This window comes from Euprymna scolopes, chromosome 15 (assembly GCF_053919585.1).
Source record: "Euprymna scolopes isolate OS-2025 chromosome 15, ASM5391958v1, whole genome shotgun sequence".
Classification (NCBI taxonomy): domain Eukaryota; kingdom Metazoa; phylum Mollusca; class Cephalopoda; order Sepiida; family Sepiolidae; genus Euprymna; species Euprymna scolopes.
Genome location: NC_136496.1, coordinates 129,803,189 through 129,826,411, shown reverse-complemented (window position 1 = coordinate 129,826,411; position 23,223 = coordinate 129,803,189). Strand labels below are relative to the sequence as shown.

The following is a 23,223-nucleotide window of genomic DNA, read 5'->3' as shown; positions in this document are numbered from 1 at the left end:
AACATTTTGATCAAGTTCAGCAATTTACTTTCCAGCAAAATATGATTGCAGATATGTTTCTAAATCAGCATTTTCAATAAGTACAGAATTTAATCTTATTGAAAATCTATTGCCTGTTTTACAAGTATTTTAATGGTAGGTACCCCGACGAACTACAAGCCCTTTTATCCCCCTCGACATAAATATCCCCGAAAAACCTGACAAGCAGCAAAATCCCACCCCTACACAGTAGAAATCCCCAGATGCCAGAAAACCTTCTACTCTAATAGTTTCTTCCCTAGGACTGCCAAACTTTGGAATTCCCTTCCGGATTCCTGCTTCCTTGACTGTACTGGCATGCAGAAGTTTAAATGTAATGTAAACAGACATCTTACTGCTCAACTCCCTACATAGTAACTATGCAAATTATGTCCTAGATAGTAGCCTTTTACATCAATGTGGCACTGCACCTTGTTTGAGATGAAAATGCAGTTAAGAAAAAGTCTTTAAAAACGATTTCAACAAGTTGTTATTAATGATGATGATGATGATGATGATGGTGATGATGATGAACTTGCACCCATTTTTTCAATGTAGTCACACCATCGAAGCCTCGTGAATATTAATATTTTGAAAATTGTTCAAAGTTTTATATTGTACTAATAATTTTGTTTTTCCCCCTCCTTTTGTTTCTCATATTTAATAAATGTAAACTATTTTTGTTTAAATGTATTCCTTTTATTTTGCTGATGAAGAAAAACAAAACCCTGCAATCATATGGACGCTAGATAAATAAAAAAAATATGCAAAATTGATGTACAAATAATTTTATCATTGCAACATCCAGATTTAGATACCTGGCTGATTAAAAGCAAAAAACAAAACAAAACAAAAAACAACAAAAAAATAAAAACAACAAAAACAAAACAAAAACAAAGAGCACACCATGAAGCGGTCTATATATTGATTTCTTTTCCAACTGTCTATGAGAAGCAGATATATTGATTGCGCAAAATCAAATAGGTTCAACAAAAGTTGAAGTGAGAAAACATGTCTAGTTTTTTTTTTTTTTTTTTTTTGCAACATATTTGAAAAATTAGTGTCATCTGAAATATGAGCTATCCAATACCAATGGTTCATACATCTCCATTGATTAATGATGCACAATTTCTGAATATGCAATCCTTCCATATTGTCTAGCACACACATACACAATTTCAGTTTTATATCTATATATTAGTGTTGGGACGATTAATCAGTGGTTCATACATCTCCGTTGATTAATGATGCAGAGTGTTATTCACTCAGAGAATTTTTTAATGAACAATTTTGTTCATGTTTCTCAGTCATCAAATCATCCAAGTTTTATGAAAGTTTTAATATTTATCTAATCTGTATAATAACACATTAATCTGTGCATACGTTATCACCTTTCACACCTATTAAAAAATAAGCTTGGCCGATTATTATTGGTAGTTCCAATATTTTTCCCCAATTCCAATACAATTACTGATTCCGTCCTTAATTTCCGATCTAGATACAATTATCAATAGATTCTTTTTAAATTTCTAAATATAGAATGTTTTTTTTTGGGGGGGGGGATCATCGTAAAAACTAATGTAATATTTGAGCAAACGTAAAAATACATGAATATGGAAAATTAAATTTTAGAAAAAATAAAAAAAAGAAAAGGAATCGTTTTTGTCATTGGAAACTAGTTTTTGATTTCGATACCCCAAAATATTTTGATTTATTCGATTTCAGGCTCCAATTCCGGTTAATTGTCCCATCATGACCAATCATCAAAGATGAAACGCTAAAAAGTAATACTAATTTATCTATAGTCGTTCGGTGTCAAAAATTTTGATTTTATGCATTTAAAAATGAAATGTTGTCTTTTTCATGAACAGGATTCTATCGTTGTCGACATTAAAGTGACATTCAAATGATAATTAGCTAATAATTATTTTTGAACAAGTGATTTTTTTTTAAATTGGTACGATGAATGTATGAATTAAAATGTTATAAAGTGGATTTATTTAAAAAAAATAAACAATTTCCACAAAAGGTAAATGATATTTGAGGGGCTTTCCAAATGTAATGCCTCCTATTCTTTTTTATTCGGCTCGAACGAATCAGAGAGGATTGCAAATTACATTGTTATGATGACTGATTTTATGCATTTAGGACCTGAAAGTTTCAGATATTGACGATATAAAACTCTAAAATAGCAACTCCTGTCATGCACGTGCATCAGAAGCAGAAATGCATCATTGAATTCCTAGCAAAAGTGCATTGAGAATGGTAGTGACTATGTAGAGAAATAAATTCTGGAACACAAACGGTTGCTCGTTTTAATCGTAGAACTCCCGCCTCTGTAGTTCGTCAACGTTTTTAGTTAAAAAACAGAGGACGTTACTTTTTGAACGATCCTTGTAATCTATAAATTTCAAATTTAATATCATAGAGATTTGGCAAAGATTGGAATTCTCTGGTGAAATTTAAATTTCGATCAGAGGCTCAGCTAGGATTAAAAAAAATGTTGTTATTGCTTTTTAAAAAAAAAAAAAAAAAAAAAAATTTTAAGCATGGTAATATTAGAACACAAGGTGCCTCCAGAGCACTGCTAAAAATATCCCAGTAGACTTGGCTTGGGGATATGAAGATAGATAGCGTCAACTCAGCCTTCCAGAATCTTTTTCACTCTCGAGAGATAAGGCATACCTCTTGTAATATCTATGCAAGTAAAGCAAAGGTTGTGCAATAACTATCCGCATCTCCCTTGAAATGTTATGACTTAAGTATAATGGCAAGGAGAAGTCCAGGTCGACTGAAATGTTGGGATGAGTAGAGAGAGACTGGTGTTATTTCATGAGCTATGGAGGAGAAATACTGACAGCAGTGGAAACAAGATGTTTTCAGAAAATCCGTGGCATATTCTATAGAGACCATAAGTTCGTAACAGCATCGAGCAAGGTGTAAGTTAGTATCAATATCTGTTGGCCACAATCTTGAGGAAAAAGAAACATTGAAGGTTATTTTTCATCACTAAACGTGTGAAAGGATTATTACAAGACTGGGCTAGTGTTCAGGAGAGATGGAGAAAATTTATATAATTTGTCAGAGTCGTTGTTTCAGTGTAAATTGGCTGCAAGCTATCTGCTATTGGAAGATGCAAGATATTTACAAGATAATTTACTTTGGCATGTTGTCAGTTTTAATGCAGTGAAGAAGATGTTTTTTGGCAAGTTGTCAGTTTAGTGAAACTGATAATGTAACTTGTTTCAAAATAATGCCTTATTCTGTCACAAGATGGCAGCACCTCCTTTTAAAAACTATAAAAAAGAAAATTTGTTTAACTACTTTAGTGATATGTCACATCTATGCTAACATGAGACGTGTCTCTAAGTGTGTTGTCTGCTAGCATTTATTTGCTACTAGCTGAAGTAATCATCTACGTTGAATGTCAGTGATTAGAAGCGTGTTTTGGAAATCTCCAATAAAACTTTTGTGTATCATCAAAATATTGATTTTATTTATTGTTTTCATTTTTTTTTTAATTAAACTGTTTTCTCTACAAAATTATATAATATAAAACATGAAGTAGTTGTTAATTAATTAAAAAAAAAATTTGCACTGTTTAAAAGAATAAAGTCTCCTTTCCACTTTATTGGTCCCAAAGTTTAGTGCATAAATTAAAAATTGGTTAATGCAAAGTATGTGAGCACGCAAGTCTCAACTTGTTTTGATAAAAAAAAAACATCGAACGCAGTCATTTATAATTAATTTGAGTCGACATTGCATCAAGAAAGCATAAAAAGCGACTCACAATATTGTTTTGTATATACAGATTTTTCATGAACAGAATTCTATCATCGTCAACATTAAAGTGACATTCAAATGATAATTAGCTAATAATTATTTTTGAACAAGTGATTTTTTTTTAAATTGGTACGATGAATGTACGAATTAAAATGTTATAAAGTGGATTTATTTATTTAAAAAAATAAACACTGAATTTTCACAAGGTAAATGATATTTGAGGGGCTTTCCAAAAGTAATGCCTCCTATTCTTTATGCATTTAGGACCTGAAAGTTTCAGATATTGACGATATAAAACTCTAAAATAAATTCTGGAACACAAACGGTTGCTCGTTTTAATCGTAGAACTCCCGCCTCTGTAGTTCGTCAACGTTTTTAGTTAAAAAGCAGGAGACGTTACTTTTTGAACGATCCTTGTAATCTATAAATTTCAAATTTAATATCATAGCGATTTGGCAAAGATTGGAATTCTCTGGTGAAATTTAAATTTCGATCAAATGCTCAGCTAGGATTAAAAAATAATGTTATTACTGCTTTTTTTTTAAAAAAAACATTTTAAGCATGGTAATATTAGAACTATTGTCTCCTTTCCACTTTATTGGTCCCAAAGTTTAGTGCATAAATTAAAAATTGGTCAATGCAAAGTATGTGAGCATGCAAGTCTCAACTTGTTTTGATAAAAAAAAAACATCGAACGCAGTCATTTATAATTAATTTGAGTCGACATTGCATCAAGAAAGCATAAAAAGCGACTCACAATATTGTTTTGTATATACAGATTTTTCATAGAAATTGATTTATGAAATCCTCTCTTATTTTGTTGTCCGTCTAATCAAGGCAAGAGAAAATCGTCTATTATTTTATCTAAGGTGGGAGATGCATTCATACCTTTGCTCAAAAGTATTAATGTGAAAGGGGATGCAGCAGGATTGGAGGCTTATTTGTCATTTCAACAGAACATACAGATAATTCCTCTACACCTCCATAAGTATACTCTAAATACTTTCTATTTTAACCAACTGTTTTTTTAACCAACTATTTTTTTTTCTTTCGTTTTTTTATTGACGTTTCACCCCAAACAAGGCATAGGGCCACTTAGTCGTGAGGAGGTACTGCTTGGAACCAGAATTGTAGGGATACTATTTATGGAGTTGAGCAGCGAAATGTCTGTTCACATTACACTTGAATTTCTGCATTTCAGTACAGTCAGGAAAGCAGGAGCTCAGGAGGGAATTCTAAAGTGCAGCAAGGAAAAAAGCTATTCGAGTAGAAGGCTTTACAATATCTAGGGATCTCTACAGTGTAGGGTGGGATTTTGCTGTTTTTGGGGGGTTTGTTAAGGGTATTGTCATCAAGGGAGTACCAGTGCTTTGAGTTCGTGAGAGCACTTGTCATTAAAATATTTGTAAAACAGGCACACAAATGCCACATTTCGGCGATGGGACAGAGGTTGGAGTTAATAGTTCAGGACTTATTAGGTTGACGATTCTTTTTTTAATCCTGTCTAGGAGCGAGAGACTAGTGGCAGATACACCAGCCCAGATGTGGCAACAATACTCCATGCATGAGTGAACCATGGCCTTGAAGAGATACAGGATACTCTCAAGTGCGAGTAGCCTTTTCGCATGGTAGAGAGAGAGCCTACTTCCTTGCAGCAGCCTTGACAATTGTCTCAATATATTTGTTCCAAATCAAATCATATAGTATACTTAACATAATTAAATCCTTCGCAGATGAGAGAAAAATCGATTTAATTCCATTTACACCAACTGTTTTTTAATTTTATTTCAACTTTATTTTCTATTAAAACTTGGTTCATGTTTCTTTTTATTCTCTTTAGATGTTCTGTTTACTAAACATATATTTACATCTTCAAAAAATATATATATATATATATTTTACATAGGCATCACCACTTATCAAGGCCCAGAGACCACTCGAGGATAAGGGTTAAGAGTGTACAGTAGTCAATTGAACAATAAAGTAATTGTTAGTAATGGAAATTCGGTAAATTTGTTAACTCAAGTGGAACGGCTCATCAAGAACTTGTTTACGTTGGACTTGAAGACAATCAGATTGTAGTCATCTGAAAAGCAGGAAAACGGAAGACAGTTCCACAGGCGTGCATTTCTAATCTTAGTAGTTTTTTCTTCCAAAAAATATATTTTAGTATTTTTTTTCTTCCAAAAATATGTTTTAGTATTTTTTCTTCCAAAAATATGTTTTAGTAAATTTTCTTCAAAAATACATATTAGTACTTTATCTTACAAAAATAAATTCTCACAACTTTTCCAACTCGAATAATTAAAATCCCGAAAATTTATTCATTTTTCATCCCTGGTCAATGCAAATAAATAATTGATTCGCTTTTGTTTCTTTTTTATGAAAGTGGCGCCAGACAAGGCATGAAGCCACTTGATGTAAAGAGCAAATCATAATAAGAAAGGAAAGAAATGAATCATTTCAAGATGAACGGAGCGTAAAAGAAACCCCACCACCAACGTTCAATCTCCTGGACTCAAAACAGGCTAGACAAAAAGTAAAACGAGTCCAATAGAAAAGGACTACAGAGTATGATTGGCAAAACAGTCTATCCTTACATGATTTTAAAGAACCGCAGGATTTATTTAAAAAAAAAAATCTGCATGACAAATTAAATGGTTAGAAAATAAATGCAATTTCATTTTTTAATTCAGTTTAATTTTTGATATAAATAATGAACACAAATTACAAAACAAATTCACAGACATTTCGAGGAATTCAACGAAAATAGATTTTTTTTTTAATTTTGAATCAAATGTTTTAGAATATTTGGAATTCTTATGGAAAAAGTCTGACTTATAGAATATTATTATTGTTAATTATTATTTTTTTTTTTAATGTATAAAGTTTTGTTTTTCCATTTATTTATTAGCTTGGTGCAAAAATGTTTTTTGACTTGAAATTGAAAAATATTATTTTTGCATCAATTTGATATTTATTTAATTACTATAACATAGTTTTTTTTATGTTAATAATACAAAAAGTTTATTTCAGTAGGTGAGAATTTACGTCTTTAATAGAAAATTATTATTTTTATTATTACTACTATTATCATGATTATCATTATTATTATTATTATTATTATTATTATTATTATTATTATTATTATTCTCGTTGCTCGCTAGGAAGTTCTCACATAGGTCATCATCAGTGATTATAATGGGTAGAATTCTCTTGAATCTGAGTGACAACAAGTCTCTCTAGATTTGCAGTACTCTCCACTTCTTTCGATTACTTTGATTTCTCGCTGGCAATGACTATTGGACTTCTCTGGAATTTCAGTGCCAACAAGCCTCCCCAAGGTTCCAGTACTCTCTGCACTCTTCCAATGGAGGTCTGGTTGGTGCTCTCTTTCCTCAATTTTTTCAACACACATGACCATTTACAATTATTTTACGTGGGGAAGGGTACATTATTATTAATATATAAAGTTATTCATCATAACAGGTCTTGAGATCAAATTGTTGAGCATCTGAGCATTGCTCATAGCTTTAATGTATGATTCTCATGTTGCCAATGTTATTTCTTGTGAGCAGTTATATGATTACGACTTATTTTGTGCTAGCAGGTTCTCAATCGTAAAGTGATTTATACATTCTTTGATGAGAACATCTATTATTTGACAGGAAACTTTGCCAAAACCTTTTCTTACAGTTTATAAACAGTGAGAGTTTAAACATCTACGTGATTAGACGTAATATTTCTTTTCTCACTAGGACGAGAGGAAAGACCAGAACTTAATCTTTCTTGAACTGCACATGCATCAACTGCACATGCATTTCGACTACATACGCATCTCAACTGCACATGCATCTCAATTTCACATATATCAACTGCATATGCATATCAACTGCACATGTATCATTTTGTATTCCTGTTGTCATAATTAATGTAAACACTATCAATAATTCCCCCCACTCTTTATCTGTGCCTAAACCTAAACGTAGATTCCATGAACACAGCTTCTTTCTTAGAACTGCACGCCTGTGGAATTGTCTTCCGTTTTCCTGCTTTCCAGCAGACTACAATATGATTGTCTTCAAGTCTAACGTAAATAAGTTCTTGATGAGCCGTTCCATATAAGTTATCAAATTTACCAAATTTTCATTACTAATGATTACTATATTGTCCAATTTCTACTGTACACTCGTTAACCCTTATCCTTGAGTGGCCTCTTGGCCTTCATAATGTGGTGATGCCTATGTAAAAAAAAAAAAAAATTCTTCCCATGTTTTTGTGCTGGTGAATAAAGTTGATTTAAATTGTAGACAAGTTCGTCTTTAAAACCAAATAAGGTCAACACCTCTTTTACGTCATACAAGAAGGCATTTCACATTTCACTACAAAAACGCTAATTCTAATAACTCCTCTCACTCTAAACCTTCACAACTGTTTCACTTTTAAAGCTTGACATTCAATTCAATGAACAAAATAATAAACCTGAGAAAAAAGCACATTTTATCAAAATATTTTATCATGATGATGATGATCATCATCATCTGCTACAGTCAAGTCAGTTTGTATGCACAGGTCTTCCTTGGTCTACCATGCACCCTCATACCTGGGGTATCCATGCATAATTTTGCTGATACAGGAGGTGACATGCTGTAGATGGCCAAACCACTTGAGATGTCAAACGTGTAAAGCATCCAGAATCCCACCAATATCAAACGTCTGATGAAGCATTGCTGAAGAGATTCTTTCCTCTAAGTTGCTGTAAGTGATCATCAGTCGTATTTCTAAATTTGGAGTTGACGACCATATTAAAATGTTATGAAAACTTTTTCAGTTTTAGATTTTACCACGGTGATCCGAACAAGTGAAATAAATGATTTAATATATATATACATATATATATATAATTATTTACTATAATAATTATTAAATACCTACAGACACTAGCGTTTTATCCTTTCAGGAATCATTAGTGCAAGGTGTCACGATTATGACCGGTCGATAGATTTGAACCCAGCCATCTCTGACTCCATATATATATATATATATAGAGAGAGAGAGGGGGGGGGAGAGAGAAATAAAGGTTAAAAGAAAAAATCCAACACAAACTTTGCCCCAATCTCATAAATTTATTTCTACCTTGTGCGGACCTCATCAGACGAGCCGAGCCAGTCAGATCTGTAGTCAGCCATTAAGCTTAAAGCATTGCTCATTAGGTAAAAACTAATTTGGGCTCAAGCTCGCTGAAAAGATGATTACGGCTGTTGACATTTAGATTTCACTTATGTTCGGCGGGTGTTGCATGTTTGTTTGCACCTCTATCCCTGCGCTATCAGCTCGACGGTTGAGCTTTGATCCCGGCTTGAAGCACTTGCTTGTCTAGAGGCACTAATGAACTGTAAACAGCAAAACAGTACACTCTGTGGTTGACACTAACTCTTGCTATATCTCTCTCTCTCTCTCTCTCTATATATATATATATATATATGAATGTGAAATTTGGGCTCCTTTCTAACACTAACAGCAAAATCAAAATATCCTACTTCAAGTTAATCTCTTTGTTTTTACTGACCCCCCCCTCCTCGCTTCCGTTTTGCCCACTAATATCGTCAGAAATGTGGAAAACTCTAAATTAGTAACTTCTACATATGATTTAAACTTAATTAAAATCGGATATATGCATTGGAAGTTTTACAGAGATTCTGTCCTCATAGATCACATAGATGTGGGGGGGGGCATAAACATTCAAGACCATTTCCATTGTCTTCCCTGGAGAATTTTATAGATATGATAGAAATTTCATTAAAATAGGAAGTATTTGAAGATTTAAAGACGTTTTGGCCACCATAGTTCTCTTTGATTAGGAGGGCACTTCCATCGTCTTCCCCAGCAAATTATAAACATATAATTTAAATTTCATAAAAATCGAATATTTTTTAAATTTGTTATGACCTGATAGTTTCGTTACAAGTGAACTTAAAGATTCGGGAATAGTGCTATTATCTTTCCAGATAAATTTTACATAAGAATACACTTTTAGATTTTATGTAGATTCTCTAACCTTTATTTATAAAGGGAATACACAAACATACAGACATGTAGGTTTATATAGAGAAATTTACAAGCCATATCACAAATGTTAAGAGCTAACAGGAATTATGTGTCCGAGAAAAAAAGAAAAGTAAATATGTAAGGTATCATTGGCTTTAGGAAATTCAGACCAAACCAAACCACATGCAAGCAAATAAGATCAAACCCATCCCAAAACGATAAAAACTAATGGAATTTTTTTTTTTTTTTTTTTTTTGATAACATGTTATGTTAAAAAAATTTAAAGATATAAAATATGGAGGAATATAAAAAAAAAAACTATAGCAATGCATGGAATCGAGTGTTGAAGTGACGTATAAACAAAAATGTCACATCACTGCAACACTAGGTTCCTTGCATTGCTATAGCCTTCTTATATTCCTCCATATTTATTTACCAGCAATGCTTCAAGCAAACTACCTTTCCCTTTTTAAAGATATTTTTACTTGTCTTATTTGATCTGACAATCTCGTTTTTGGTAAAGAAACACACAAGTCAAAATCCACATGCATTCATTATTAGAAATATGAAACCACGGGAAACAAAATCCACAAAAGTGAATCTCCCAAAACATTTTTTGAAAAAACAAAAAAAATTGTAATAAAAGAAGAGAGAAGCAAACGTTAGAAGATGAGTATTAATTGACTGCACAAAATATCAAACAGAGTAGAAGTGGTTGACTCCTTAAAAGGAGGAAAAACAAAGTCGGAAGATGTGACACAAGATCAAAAGGTGGGGATTGAAAACACAAAAGGTATGTGCACAAAAAATGCCTGAACAGCACCATTGTCATTCCTCACTAGGGTTATCTCAGGCGATTAGTAACAACTGTTATGGAGAAAGGTGATCTACCCATTTCTGGGATAAATGGACTCCCCCAAAGATGATAAATGTAGTTACATCTAAATGTCGTGACAGTTATGCCCCAATTCATGATGTGTGTAACATTGGATGAATGTATGTAAAGGACCATAATAAGAGAAAGAGAAAGATAATGAGGGAGACGAGATAACGTTCAAAGATCTTGTGAGAGACGTAGAGAACGTTCAAAATGTCGTGAGTAATGTAGAGAACGTTCTAGATCACGTGGGTGACGTCACGACCATAACGATGAGGAAATAAATGTCGTTGTACAGAATCAAAAAGCGAGTCGGAGATAGTTTCTGTTCTTTGTCTTCATTTGCAACTGAAACTGTATACAACGTGTACTGATTCGCAAACAACATTACACGTGTACTTCTGTAACATACTTTTGCTAATACACTTTTTCTGAATTATATGTGTTTGTCTTGATTATTATCGGCCTGCAACGCCACAACACTATCTCAAAGAAAGAAAGTATTAACCGCCTAAAACTAAACAGAAACACAGTTCAGCTAGACAGACGGAAGGGAACCAATTCAAAAATGACCCAGATTCTGTCGGACTGATTGTCAAAGACATATCCTCGACTATTAGGAACAAAATAGAAAATTGAATTAAAAAAAAACTGATTGGTTTTAATCACAAATGAACCTGAATAGTTTGGGTTTAAGTTAACACAAATAGGAGTGTCAGACATTTCAGAAGAAAGTCATTTTAAAATATTTTATTCGTAACATGAAATGGAAAGGAAACAAGATGGACTTTAATTCAGTTTGTCAATTTATTTCAAACTTTAGCATGACTGACAGACCAAAAAATGGACAGACAGAGCCTGCTATATAGATGCATGGGCACTTCAGTTGCTTTGATTTCTTTTGATCTATGCTTTAAGCGATGAAGACACAATTTCAAATTTAAGTGTAACAGACCGATGTATCAAGACTCTTAGATACAGTGTTAAATATATCTTGGCAAGATCATCTTACGAAGTAACAACTTTATGGCAAATCTGGAGAGAGACAGCACGTTGGTCCGAACAAGGAGCCTGACCAGCTAGATAGATGCACAGAAAGATAAAAATGAACACATTTATCTGCTACACCTAATTTCTTTGGAGTATGATGCAATTGAGTTTAGAAACCATAAGAAAAATAAACCTATATACTACTAGGTCTATGTATCTTGCTTGTTTGTTTGCATGTCACCATGCACAGTGCATGACGTCATCATTTTGTGACGTCATCCATTAAAACAAGAAGGGGATAACCCTTCTAGTGATTAACGTCATCCATCAAACCAAGGAGAAGTGATCCTTTATGGTATTTTATTTAGATAAACCGAAGGTCCACATGTCGTCTACTAAACTATTACAATTCTGATTTTGCTTGACCCCATATTATGAATATTATGAGTATAGTAGTCCAAAAAAAACAATATCTACCCTCCGTCAAACTACTTCCCTCCCCCCTCTATTTGATAAAATCAAAAGTAAAACCCTTAAACTTTTAACCATGTCAAACGATTAATCGCTGATCTGTCAAAGTTACGCTTTGAAGATATGTTAGAAGGCGAAAGAGGCAGAGGAAAGCCAAGGAGAAGGTGGAGAGGTAATGTTTTTGATTAGACATCTCTCAGCAGTTGGGCGTCCATCAACCAACTTGCCTGGCTCGGAAGGAATGGCAAAAAATAAGTCACGTGGGTTTGCAAGTGGAAGATGCGACTCATGATGATGAATAGTCCAAATGATACAAATTATCAATCATCCTCTTAAAAATTCGGAAAATAAATAAATAAATTAATTAAATAATTACCTTTTACTTTTCGCAAAGACAATTTAAGAGAAACAAAAAGATAGCAAAAAGACACATTGCAAATCTAGGAATTCACTATATTCAGATTTTGTCAGAATTAAAAAAAGAAATCTTGGGTTAAAGCTAAAACCCAAAACAACTCTTTTTAAAAAAAAGAGTAGGATTTTTTAGGGCATCACACAGACGTCGTCATGGAGTAAAAGTAGGGCAATAGGTGCATTATTTGTGGCAGACAAAAGGCTGTAACTGTATCGCTATTTGTGCACAGTGACGTATATTTGTAGAACAAAGGGAGATCACCACGGGCAGAATAAAACATTAGCAGAAGCAGAAAAGGAAAAGAAAGAACAACATACAGCAAAGGATCATGGGAATTTATGGCAGAGATATGATATAGCCACCATATTGAAGAAAAGAGACAATTATAGCAAACATGCAAGAGAAATTTGAAAGGATGTTGATGAAAATTTATAGATTTTGAAAGAAGGAAAAATAGTTGTAAGCAAGTGAGTAGTAGTAGTAGTAGTAGTTTTCATAGTAAAACATAAATGATGATAGTAGTAGTAGTAGTTTTCATAGTAAAACATAAATGATGATAGTAGTAGTAGTAGTAGTAGTAGAAGAGTAGTAGTTGTAGTAAGATATTAAAGAAAGGAGGCGAGTAAATTTCTTTTCCTTGATAAATGCAAGACTGCATGCGATTCGAAAACAAAAAAAAAAAAAAGGAAAATTACGTGTCTGAAACAGCTATTGCAGCTGGTGAACGGATAGGAGAGCTAGAAGGACCGGATCTGGAAACATCTCCGTAAATGAGCTGAAGAAAGCAACACATAAAAAGGATAAAGATGGAAAAGAAAAACGAGTCACAGTTTAAAAAACAAAACAAAAACATAAAAACAAAAAAATAAACAAAACAAAACAAAAAATTTAAACAATTATTGAATATTTCACAAAAACAAAGAGAAATACATAAAACAAAAAATAAACAAAGAAAACAAATAAAAAACAACAAAAATTAACGGTTAAATTCGAGACGTTCAAAGTGGAAACATTGTTTGTAAATTAAAGGTTACCATTTCTTAAAATTTATTTTAAAAATCTCTAAAAAATGAGTTTATTTCCTTTCACAATCCATATGCAGCACACGTGATATAGGTTTGCCACCAGTGAACAAGGACTTATTCTAAGAGACCTCATGTGGAGCATAAATAGACGAATTCTGTATAAGGACATATTTTGCTTATTTTTGTTTTGAATGCATGTTTCGTACATTCACCAATTCGGTATGATAAAAGGTTCTCCAAGATATAGTGTTATAGGTACAACTTTACGATCGTGTATTTTCGAACAAAGGCATTTCAGGGGGAAACATTATTACGTGCTTAAGTGTCATGTCGAAATTATTATGAGTTCCAAAAGTTACATAGTCCAGTAGAAGATGTGTTAGAGCTAATTTTTTGAAAAAGTGCACAGTAAATCGAGAAAAAGCAAGATGGCCGCCCTGAAAGATTGTATCCTTGGCTTCTGTGCAACGCAACTTAAACGATAGAATGCAGTGATCTGCTCCTGTTTTTGATCTTTTAAAAAAGTTAAATTTCTAGTAAAAAATAACAACTTCAAAAAATTCTGTAATTATTTTTCTACTGGACCATTTTTCATAATTTTTGGAATTTATACTAATTTCGGCATGGCACTTAAGTACGTAATGTTTTTCTCTGAAATGCATTTTTTCACAAACACACTATAGTAAAGTTGCATCGTTATATATATATATATATATATATATATATATATATATATATATATATGATAAACTTACCAATTTTTTTGTGTGCATCTTTTTTATTGAATATGTTGTTAATAATTTGTGCTCGAGATTCATCAAACTTATGGGAGGATATATTCTATAAGACATGTTTGTGATTACATTTTTTTTATAGGTCCAGCATTTTTTAAAGAGAACATTTGCTGTGTGACATGGTGTTCAGCATTTATATGATAGAGTTTTTTTTTTAAGTCTGATATGTCATAAGTTTTTTTTTAAGTCTGATATCTCATAAGTTTTTTTTTAAGTCTGATATGTCATAAGTTTTTTTAAGTCTGATATGTCATAAGTTTTTTTTAAGTCTAATATGTCATAAGTTTTTTTTAAGTCTGATATGTCATAAGTTTTTTTTTAAGTCTGATATGTCATAAGTTTTTTTTAAAGTTTGATATCTCATAAGTTTTTTTTTAAGTCTGATATGTCATAAGTTTTTTTAAAGTCTGATATGTCATAAGTTTTTTTTTAAGTCTGATATGTCATAAGTTTTTTTTAAGTCTGATATGCCATAAGTTTTTTTTAAGTCTGATATGTCATAAGTTTTTTTTAAGTCTGATATGTCATAAGTTTTTTTTAAAGTCTGATATGTCATAAGTTTTTTTTATATGTTTTTATATGTCATAACAGGTGTTGAATAAACCATAAAAAAGCGCATGAGAAAAAGGTGTTTAGTGTGTGTACAGTAGATTTACCAAAAATCAGTACAAGAAAATATTCCATGTGAAATAGTCTTAAGCACATTCATAAAAATATTCCATGTGAAATAGTCTTAAGCACATTCATAAAAATGTATCAAATATTTGCATCCAGAGGGCGCAGGCAGTTATTGTTCTGGTTTTACGATATTTTCCATTTCTATTTTTTTTTTTAATGACATTTCTTTTAGTCCCTTTCTTTCTGAAAAAGAGATTATATTCCCGAAATATCAAAGACTTCTACCATGCCGGCTATCTAAAACAGTAAGTCTATTTTACTGTTTTGTATCTATGATTGATCTGGAAAATAAATGCATATATGAAGATAGAATAAACCCTTTTTCATTTGTCCATTTTTGTCAATACATCACATCATTTTAACATCCGGTTCTCTGCATTGCTATAGCCTTTTCATACTCTTTCACAGTTAATATACTTAAATTTAATTTCATAACAAACAAACAAAAAAAGCAGTGTATCATCAGCTGAGATTAAAAAGGTTGTATCTGCAAATTTCCTACTTATGGTTCATACAATGTTTTAATTGTAACATTTTACTTGGCGCCTTAGTTTAATCATTGTTTAAATATTTTCTGTTTTGGGAGTAAACACGCGCAAATATTGGAAGATATATTGCATGTATTTTTTATCCCAATTCCTTCCCTCTCTCTCTTCCGGTGGAGGAGGAGGTGGTGGGGGTGGTTGTTCTTCTTAATTATTGCAATTCTTCTTCTTTTGCTGAAAACAAACAACGATGCCTCTCACTTGTCTTTTATACGGGGTGGAACGATAAAATTGTCGCGTTAGAAAAGGCAACATGATTCGATTTCTGTTTGATGAAAACCAGTTTTCTTTTTATTTTGTTGCAGCCCATCTACTAGTTGGCCAATTGTGTACAAATCCCAAGATGGAAAGGAGTCTTCTATCATGTCTGCAAGTGACACAATGTTCAACAAGTGAGATCAGAGATGCGCTGCTATACAACTCATGCTCTCTACCAGTCTAAATTATGATAACAGGACCATTGCCAGCACCGTCAAAATGCAAATACAGTTCAACACTTGAGAGCACAGCTTAATGAAGTTTCCGGCCACGGCTATGGTCTTTGGTGTGCTTGCAAGTGAGGGTCACATCATTCCACCTCACATCTTCGAAGTCGACTTTAAAGTCAATACGAAAGTGTACCTGGATGTGCTGAAGAGTGTGGTGATCCCTTGGTGCAATCAGGTGGCTGCTAGCAGACCCTGGGTGTGGCAGCGGAACTCAGCACCGGCCCAAAAGTCCAAAGAGACCCTGGGTGTGGCAGCGGAACTCAGCACCGGCCCAAAAGTCCAAAGAGACCCAGGCTTGGCTTCCGAAGGAGTGCTACGACTTTGTACTCTTCTCTCTTAATTGCAAGAAAATCATTGTTTAAATATATTCTGGTTTGGGAATTTTTGGTCACTTGAATCAGCAAAACATTGTAAGATATATCACATGTATTGCCTATCTCCATCCCCCCCTCTCTCTTTCCTAAAAGTTGTCGTTGTAGTAGTAGTAGCAGTGGTTCTCCTCCTTAACTGTTGCCAATCTTCTTAAAAGCAACAACGATGTTTTTCACTTTTTTGGTTATGTTTTATATTCTCTCTTACTCTTTCCACAATTTGTCACTTCCGTTTATCCTAAAATAGATTCTTCATAAAAGGAAGCTATTTCTGCCATAAGTTCTTTCACGAAGCAAGCTGTTTTCAACTTTTATAAAATTGAATTCAGTTGGCTTTTAATTTTCTCTTATTCTCTCAAATCTTTATCTTTTCCTCCTGTGCATTCCTTTGCCTTCCCCCTTCCAACTGACCCTGCTACCTCAAATGTTCTACATCTCCTAACCGAGGCACTGTTATCATTTTCAATGTTTCAATGTGGCATAGCCAACAAAGTGTCCAGTTTTATGCACGTATCCCTTTACTGTCTAGATTTAAGCTTTCCTCCGAGATCATCAGATCTAAACCAGTATTTATGACTCGCATGACACATCTATCGTATCATTCTCATATCTTTTCTCTCCATGCAACACATCTCCTCAACCCTCACTGGCTAAGTTTCCATAGATCAACATGCTGCATACATATTCATAGTAGAATTTTTTTTTCTTGATTGACAGCAATAACGCTATGCTACTTTTTTTTTTTTACATAGGCATCACCACTTATAAAGGCCAAGAGGATACTCGAAGATAAGTGTTACAGAGTGTACAGTAGAAATTGGACAATATAGTAATTGTTAGTAATGGAAATTCGGTAAATTTGTTAACTTATATGGAATGGCTCATCAAAAACTTGTTTACGTTAGACTTGAAGACAACTATATTGTAGTCAGCTGGAAAGCAGGAAAACGGAAGACAATTCCACAGGATTGCAGTTCTAAGAAAGAAGCTTTGTTCATGGAATCTACGCTTAAGTTTAGGCACAGATAAAGAGAGGGGGAAATTGTTGATAGTGTTTTCTGCTAGATGGGTGTTTCTTGTGAAAGTTTGGCGAGGAGGAACCATAGATTGGTCGAGTACTTGGCGAGGAGGAACCATAGATTGGTCGAGTACTTGCCATGAAAATAACGATACATCAGAGACAAACTTGCAACATCTCTTCTGTGAAAAAGAGGTTGCAGGGAAGAGAAAAGGACATTTCTTACGGATATTCCCTATAATGGCAAAAGTCTCTTGAACTTATTCCTATGAAATGAGATACTTCAAAAGTAAAATCAAATATCTCAAAAGTACAAAAGTTGCAGATAGAACCTTTTTAATTTCGGGTGATAATTTATTAACAAAAAAAATTTCGGGTGATAATTTATTAACAAAAAAAATTTCGGGTGATAATTTATTAACAAAAAAAAAAAAAAAAAAAAGAAAGACTTATTATTTGCATCAAATATTGTTATTCCTACAAAAATAATATTTTTTTTACATTTCAATACAGAATCCGCCGTAAGTAACTATATTTTCATTCACCAGATTTTACTCTTCCTGTTTTTTTTTCTGCTGTGAGACGTTCACAAAGACGAATTCTACACAGCAAAGCCTCATAGCATCACTAAGCTTAAAAGAGCTGCCATTATTCAAATGCCATTGGGTCAAAGTGCACCAAAATATGCCGCCTAATTTCTGAAAGATCAACAAAGTTCATTGAGCTCTATGGAGGGTACACAGTGTTTTAATAAACACCATGTTTTATGCTGCATAAAAACAAAAAAAAAAATACTTCAGTGCGTCCTTTATTATTTTCTATATTGCAATTTTTTTCCATGTTAAATTCATAATGATTAAATGAACTTATATAGTCACTTATGGTGGATTTTGTATGTCAATATTTCCCTGTTTGAAAAAAGAGAATTAGTTATTTTTAATTCATACATTTCAATGCAAAACAAATATGTTGACTATTTATTTATAACCTGAAGAATAATAGAAACGCCATTTTTTTTCTATTAAAATTTAAAAATCTTGGAAAATAAAAAAAAAAGAAAAAACATTTGAAAATATTTAACAAATATGTTGACCAATTGAATTAATAGGTAAAATAAATTTTAGAATGCAAGAAACATTTTTCTGAACATTTTAAAATTCAATGAATAAATATTTTTTGAATAACAAAAAATAAAATGAAAAAAAAAGAAACATGGAGATAACATTTATATTTACCAAATCAAATATAAATGAAACAAAATGATTTTATATCAACATAGGAATAGTATTTGCATTTTGTGTTTTTAAGCTGTAATTAAAAAAAAAACAAAATAATTTCATGAAAAAAACCCTGTTATATATGTTCCATTATGCTTAATAGTTGAACATATACAAAAGTAAAAGTTTGTATTCAATTTATTTTGCATTTAACAGTTTCATTGCAAGCTTGTATGGGATTTATTTTGCATCTCAACGATAAGACGTCACAAGCAATTTTTCTTCCATAAAAAAAAGATACATGCGCATAAGAATTGCTTGTCATTCTTTCAATTGTGCACAGCATTCCATCACTTCTATTACAATATAATGCCTTCTTGTCGTTCAGTCTATCAAAGGGACGACATTCTTGTTACAGGTTGGGTCTATCAGAGGAGGGTGGTGTGCGGACGTCTTGTCAGTCAGTCTATCAGAGGAAGTGCATTTTTTATAATGCTTTTATCTTTTTGAAAGTTTAGGGTTGTTTACTTACATAAACATAATATACATACCAAATATATATATATGAAATGTTTGGTGGGAAGTTTTCCCTAATGCACACTTTTTGAAAATAACTAAAAAGGGTCGTTGCTTTTTTAAAGATTCTTTCATGAGTTCAAACATTGGGGATTTGAATAATTCAATAATTCTAAATCAGAATCTTCCCACAGAAGAGACTTTGCGAGCCTCACTCTGCTCTATCGCTATTTTTATGGAAAGTGCTCGTCTGAGCTTCAATCTATGATCCCCTCGTCAATCTTTCACAAAAAGCACTCCTATAACTACAACCATTAACAACAATTTCTCCCACTCTCTATCTGTGCCTAAATCTAAACGCAAATTCCATGTAACAAGCTTCTTTCCTAGTACTGCCCGCTTGGAAACTCTTCTGCTGGCCTGCTTTCCAGTTCACAACAGTATGGTCGTCTTCAAGTCAAATGTAAACAAGTTCTTGTTGAACCACTTCCTTAAATAATTAAATTCTACCCAATTTACACGACTAACGATTACTCCACTGTTACTGCAGTGACTACTGTTCACTTATTAATTCTTATACTCGAGTAGCCTTTGGGCCTTGATAAGTGCGACTCCCTTGTAAAAAAAGTAATCCTCTAAATTATTCACCTCACTTCGACCATGTCCAACCAGCCTGTAACAACCACTTAGCAAATAATATTTCCTAACAACTACATTTAAATCAGAATAAATTAGAAACTGTCTCATCAAAAACACTGGTATCATTAAAGAATTCAACTGCCAAAAGGTGATTTATATCTTAGTAATTAAGTACCCCATAAACGAAAGTATCACCGACACACCCGACTAGCAGCAAAATCCAACCTCTTCACAATAGAGGTCCCAAGATTTTCTGCTCTAATAGCTTCTTTCAAATTCTCTTTCTGTTACATTTCCACAGCAGTACTAACATGTAGAAATCTAAATGTAATATTAACAAACATCTTGCTGTCCAACTTCTTACCCAAGTTTCCCCTATAAATTCGGACCATATCACAGTAGTCCTTAACGCATCAGTAGTAATATGTCTTTTTATGGTGATTAAAATAAATATATACAGTAAAAAAAAAAACTGTTCTAAACAGCACCCAACACAACCACAAATGTTTTCTATGCATATAATAAAATAAAACTGATAATTTTTTCCCTTTCAAATCAAATATAGAACTATACACAGAGATGCCAATATGAACACGCCAGCATCTGATGCACGTTTCTGAAAATTAACTGTTGGTTTCATTCAATTTTATAATTTCCTACATTAATTCTGATCAAACTGACTCTCCCAAAACATTCATACTTAAAAAAGGGAGGAACATATTTTCTTAGTTGAAATAATTTAATACCACTTCCTTATCAATCACTGGAAACTTTATTTCATTGGATCTATTTCCAGCAAAGTCCATCATTGCTTTATTTAATCATCACATAATATTATATTGTGCCTATTGTGACTTTTCAACGTAACTATGCATCACATTCTTAAGCTTTAATTTTTATTTCCTTGGCATTTTGATTGACTGCTTGCAAACCTTAGTGATTACTTGACAAAAAAAAATTACATGACTCCAAAATACCCGTGTTTGGCTAAGTAAAATGACAACAAGCAATTTAAACAATCTACATATTATGAACTAAATGGTTTCGTTTTCTATTTATACCCTAACCCTAACTCAAAACTAAAGTAACCCTTATATAACCACAACCTTGCACATGACCCCCTGCCAAACTTTCACAAAAGACACCCGTCTAGCTACATCCACTATCAACAATTTTCCCTACTCTCTATCTCTGCCTAAATCTAAACGCAAATTTCATGAACATAGCTTCATTCCTAGAATTGCCCGACTGTGTAACTCTGTTTTACTGGCCTGCTTTCAAACTGACTACAACATGGTCGTCTTCAAGTCAAATGCAAACAAGATTTTGTTGAGTCATCCCCTTAATCAAATTCTACACAATTTCCAACACTAACGATCACTACACCTTGGTCTCAGTGATCACCATTGACTCATAGACTTTTATCCTCAAGTGGTCTTCATACCTTGATAAGCTAACTCTCAACTAACACTAAAATTTTAATTTAACTTTGCAAAGTCTGTTTACTTCCACTCGTATTGCTTAAAAGCACCAGAACCCCCCCCCCCCCCAAAAAAAAAAAAACTACCCCTCCTCCTCGAAAATAATGAATCAACACATATTGATCCCCTATTCTAAAACCTAAAATATTTTACGGATCTATTTTTATACTTAAAACATTCTTTTATATTTCATCCCGAGCAACGCCGGAGATAGGTCCTGCTAGTACAAAACAAAGTAAATGCAGTGATTCCTTGCTGATTAAAACCAGTTTCAAATCACAACGATCCTTGTTAATTGTTTCCCAACAAAACGCGTGCAATACAATAAATGGATGAAAGATGAAAGTGTCCTGGCACATGCAGACATGCAACAATATTTTGAGGGCGGCAAAGGGAAATGTGTTAAAAAATATATATTTGTCAATTAACAGCGTCACCCGGGAGCAATCACTTAAAATGATTTTAATCACATATTTCGGATTTTCAACTTTTTCTTTCTAATTATAAGAAATGACTAAACAAAGTGTTTTGTATTTGAGAAATAAATGACTGGTTTATTCTGAGTAATCAACATTATATATATATATATATATATATATATATATATATATATATATATTATTTCCCTATTACCTATATATATGCTATCCTCTCCTATTTATCCTCATATGTTGTACCTACCGTTAATTACTATTTACCATTTTTATCCTTCATTCTCATTTCGTTTCGAAATGTCATGAAGCTAGTTTTTCTTTATTTGCATTTTGTATAATTCTGACCCTTCTCCTCTTCTGATGAGAAGCATTTAGCTTCGAAATGCCATGGCCTACAGAGTTTATTTGTTAATCTTCTCCTCAACTTTTTCTTCTTGTTCTGATGATTATGTATGTGCTCTCTGCTTATCTCACCATTGCTTTCAGTCGTCCTGGACTCCTCCTTGCCATTCAAGGATGTCGATTCAATCAATCAAGCAGTGTCGATTCAGGAGACGTGTGGTTAGGAATTGTGCAACCCTTGGTTCACAATTACACACACATAAACGTTTTCCATTGTTGTTCAATGCAGGTGAGGATATATATATATGTGTATATATATAATTCATTGTAAGACTGAAAATAAACGCTACTTTGAAACAGCTGTAAAAAACACATAATACCTTATTGTATACTCTTCATTTGGAAATTGATTTGAATCTCCAAAATCTCACTCTATACATATACGTTTAGCTCTATTCCACTATCTATTGAGCTGCTCATTGATTTTTATTTTTATCTCATTGAGAAATTTTCTACAAGATCTAAATTGAGTGAGATAAGGTGTAGATGATCACTTTCTCTCATATATACGTTTGGTTATTTATCGCACTGATATTGATATTAAACGTCCACTTTTCTATTTTAAAAGTGAATACAACTTCATTGTATTCACTTAGTTGTAAACGACTTCAAAAAGGATAACTAATTTGCATAATCATTTAAAGCATAATTGCATAGCATTTTGTGAGCTGCATTTAGAGTAAATCTCTATCTTCTCTCTGCGGAATGGTCCCTACCAAACTACTCTGTTAATTTTTTGTTTACAGACTTCAAACTTGATGTATGGGTATTCGGACCTGTGGAACAAAATCGATTTGGTTTTTAGCTGGAAAAATAGTGGCTAAGGGGTCAAACTTGAAAAATTGAAACTTACTTGATGTAATGTGTATGTTCTACGCATGCGCAAATATATATTTATACGTTTAACTGCATTGATTTTTCAAGTTATCAAATTTACCTCAACTTTGAAGTATTCACATTTTCTCAAATTTATGGTTGACTTTTTATTGATCCATCTGGATTTACTTACAAAA

General features: G+C 32.7%; 1 protein-coding gene across 3 annotated transcripts in view; it reads right to left on the bottom strand.

Annotated features, from left to right (window-relative positions):
* LOC145294135 (nesprin-1-like) overlaps positions 1–23,223 on the bottom strand; it is a 1,091,614-nt gene that overhangs the window by 12,671 nt on the left and 1,055,720 nt on the right. For all 3 annotated transcript variants that reach the window (XM_080141241.1, XM_080141242.1, XM_080141243.1), the window contains one exon: positions 13,298–13,377. In XM_080141241.1, coding sequence (XP_079997367.1) covers positions 13,298–13,377 — 80 coding nt within the window. The remainder of the gene's footprint in view (positions 1–13,297; positions 13,378–23,223) is intronic.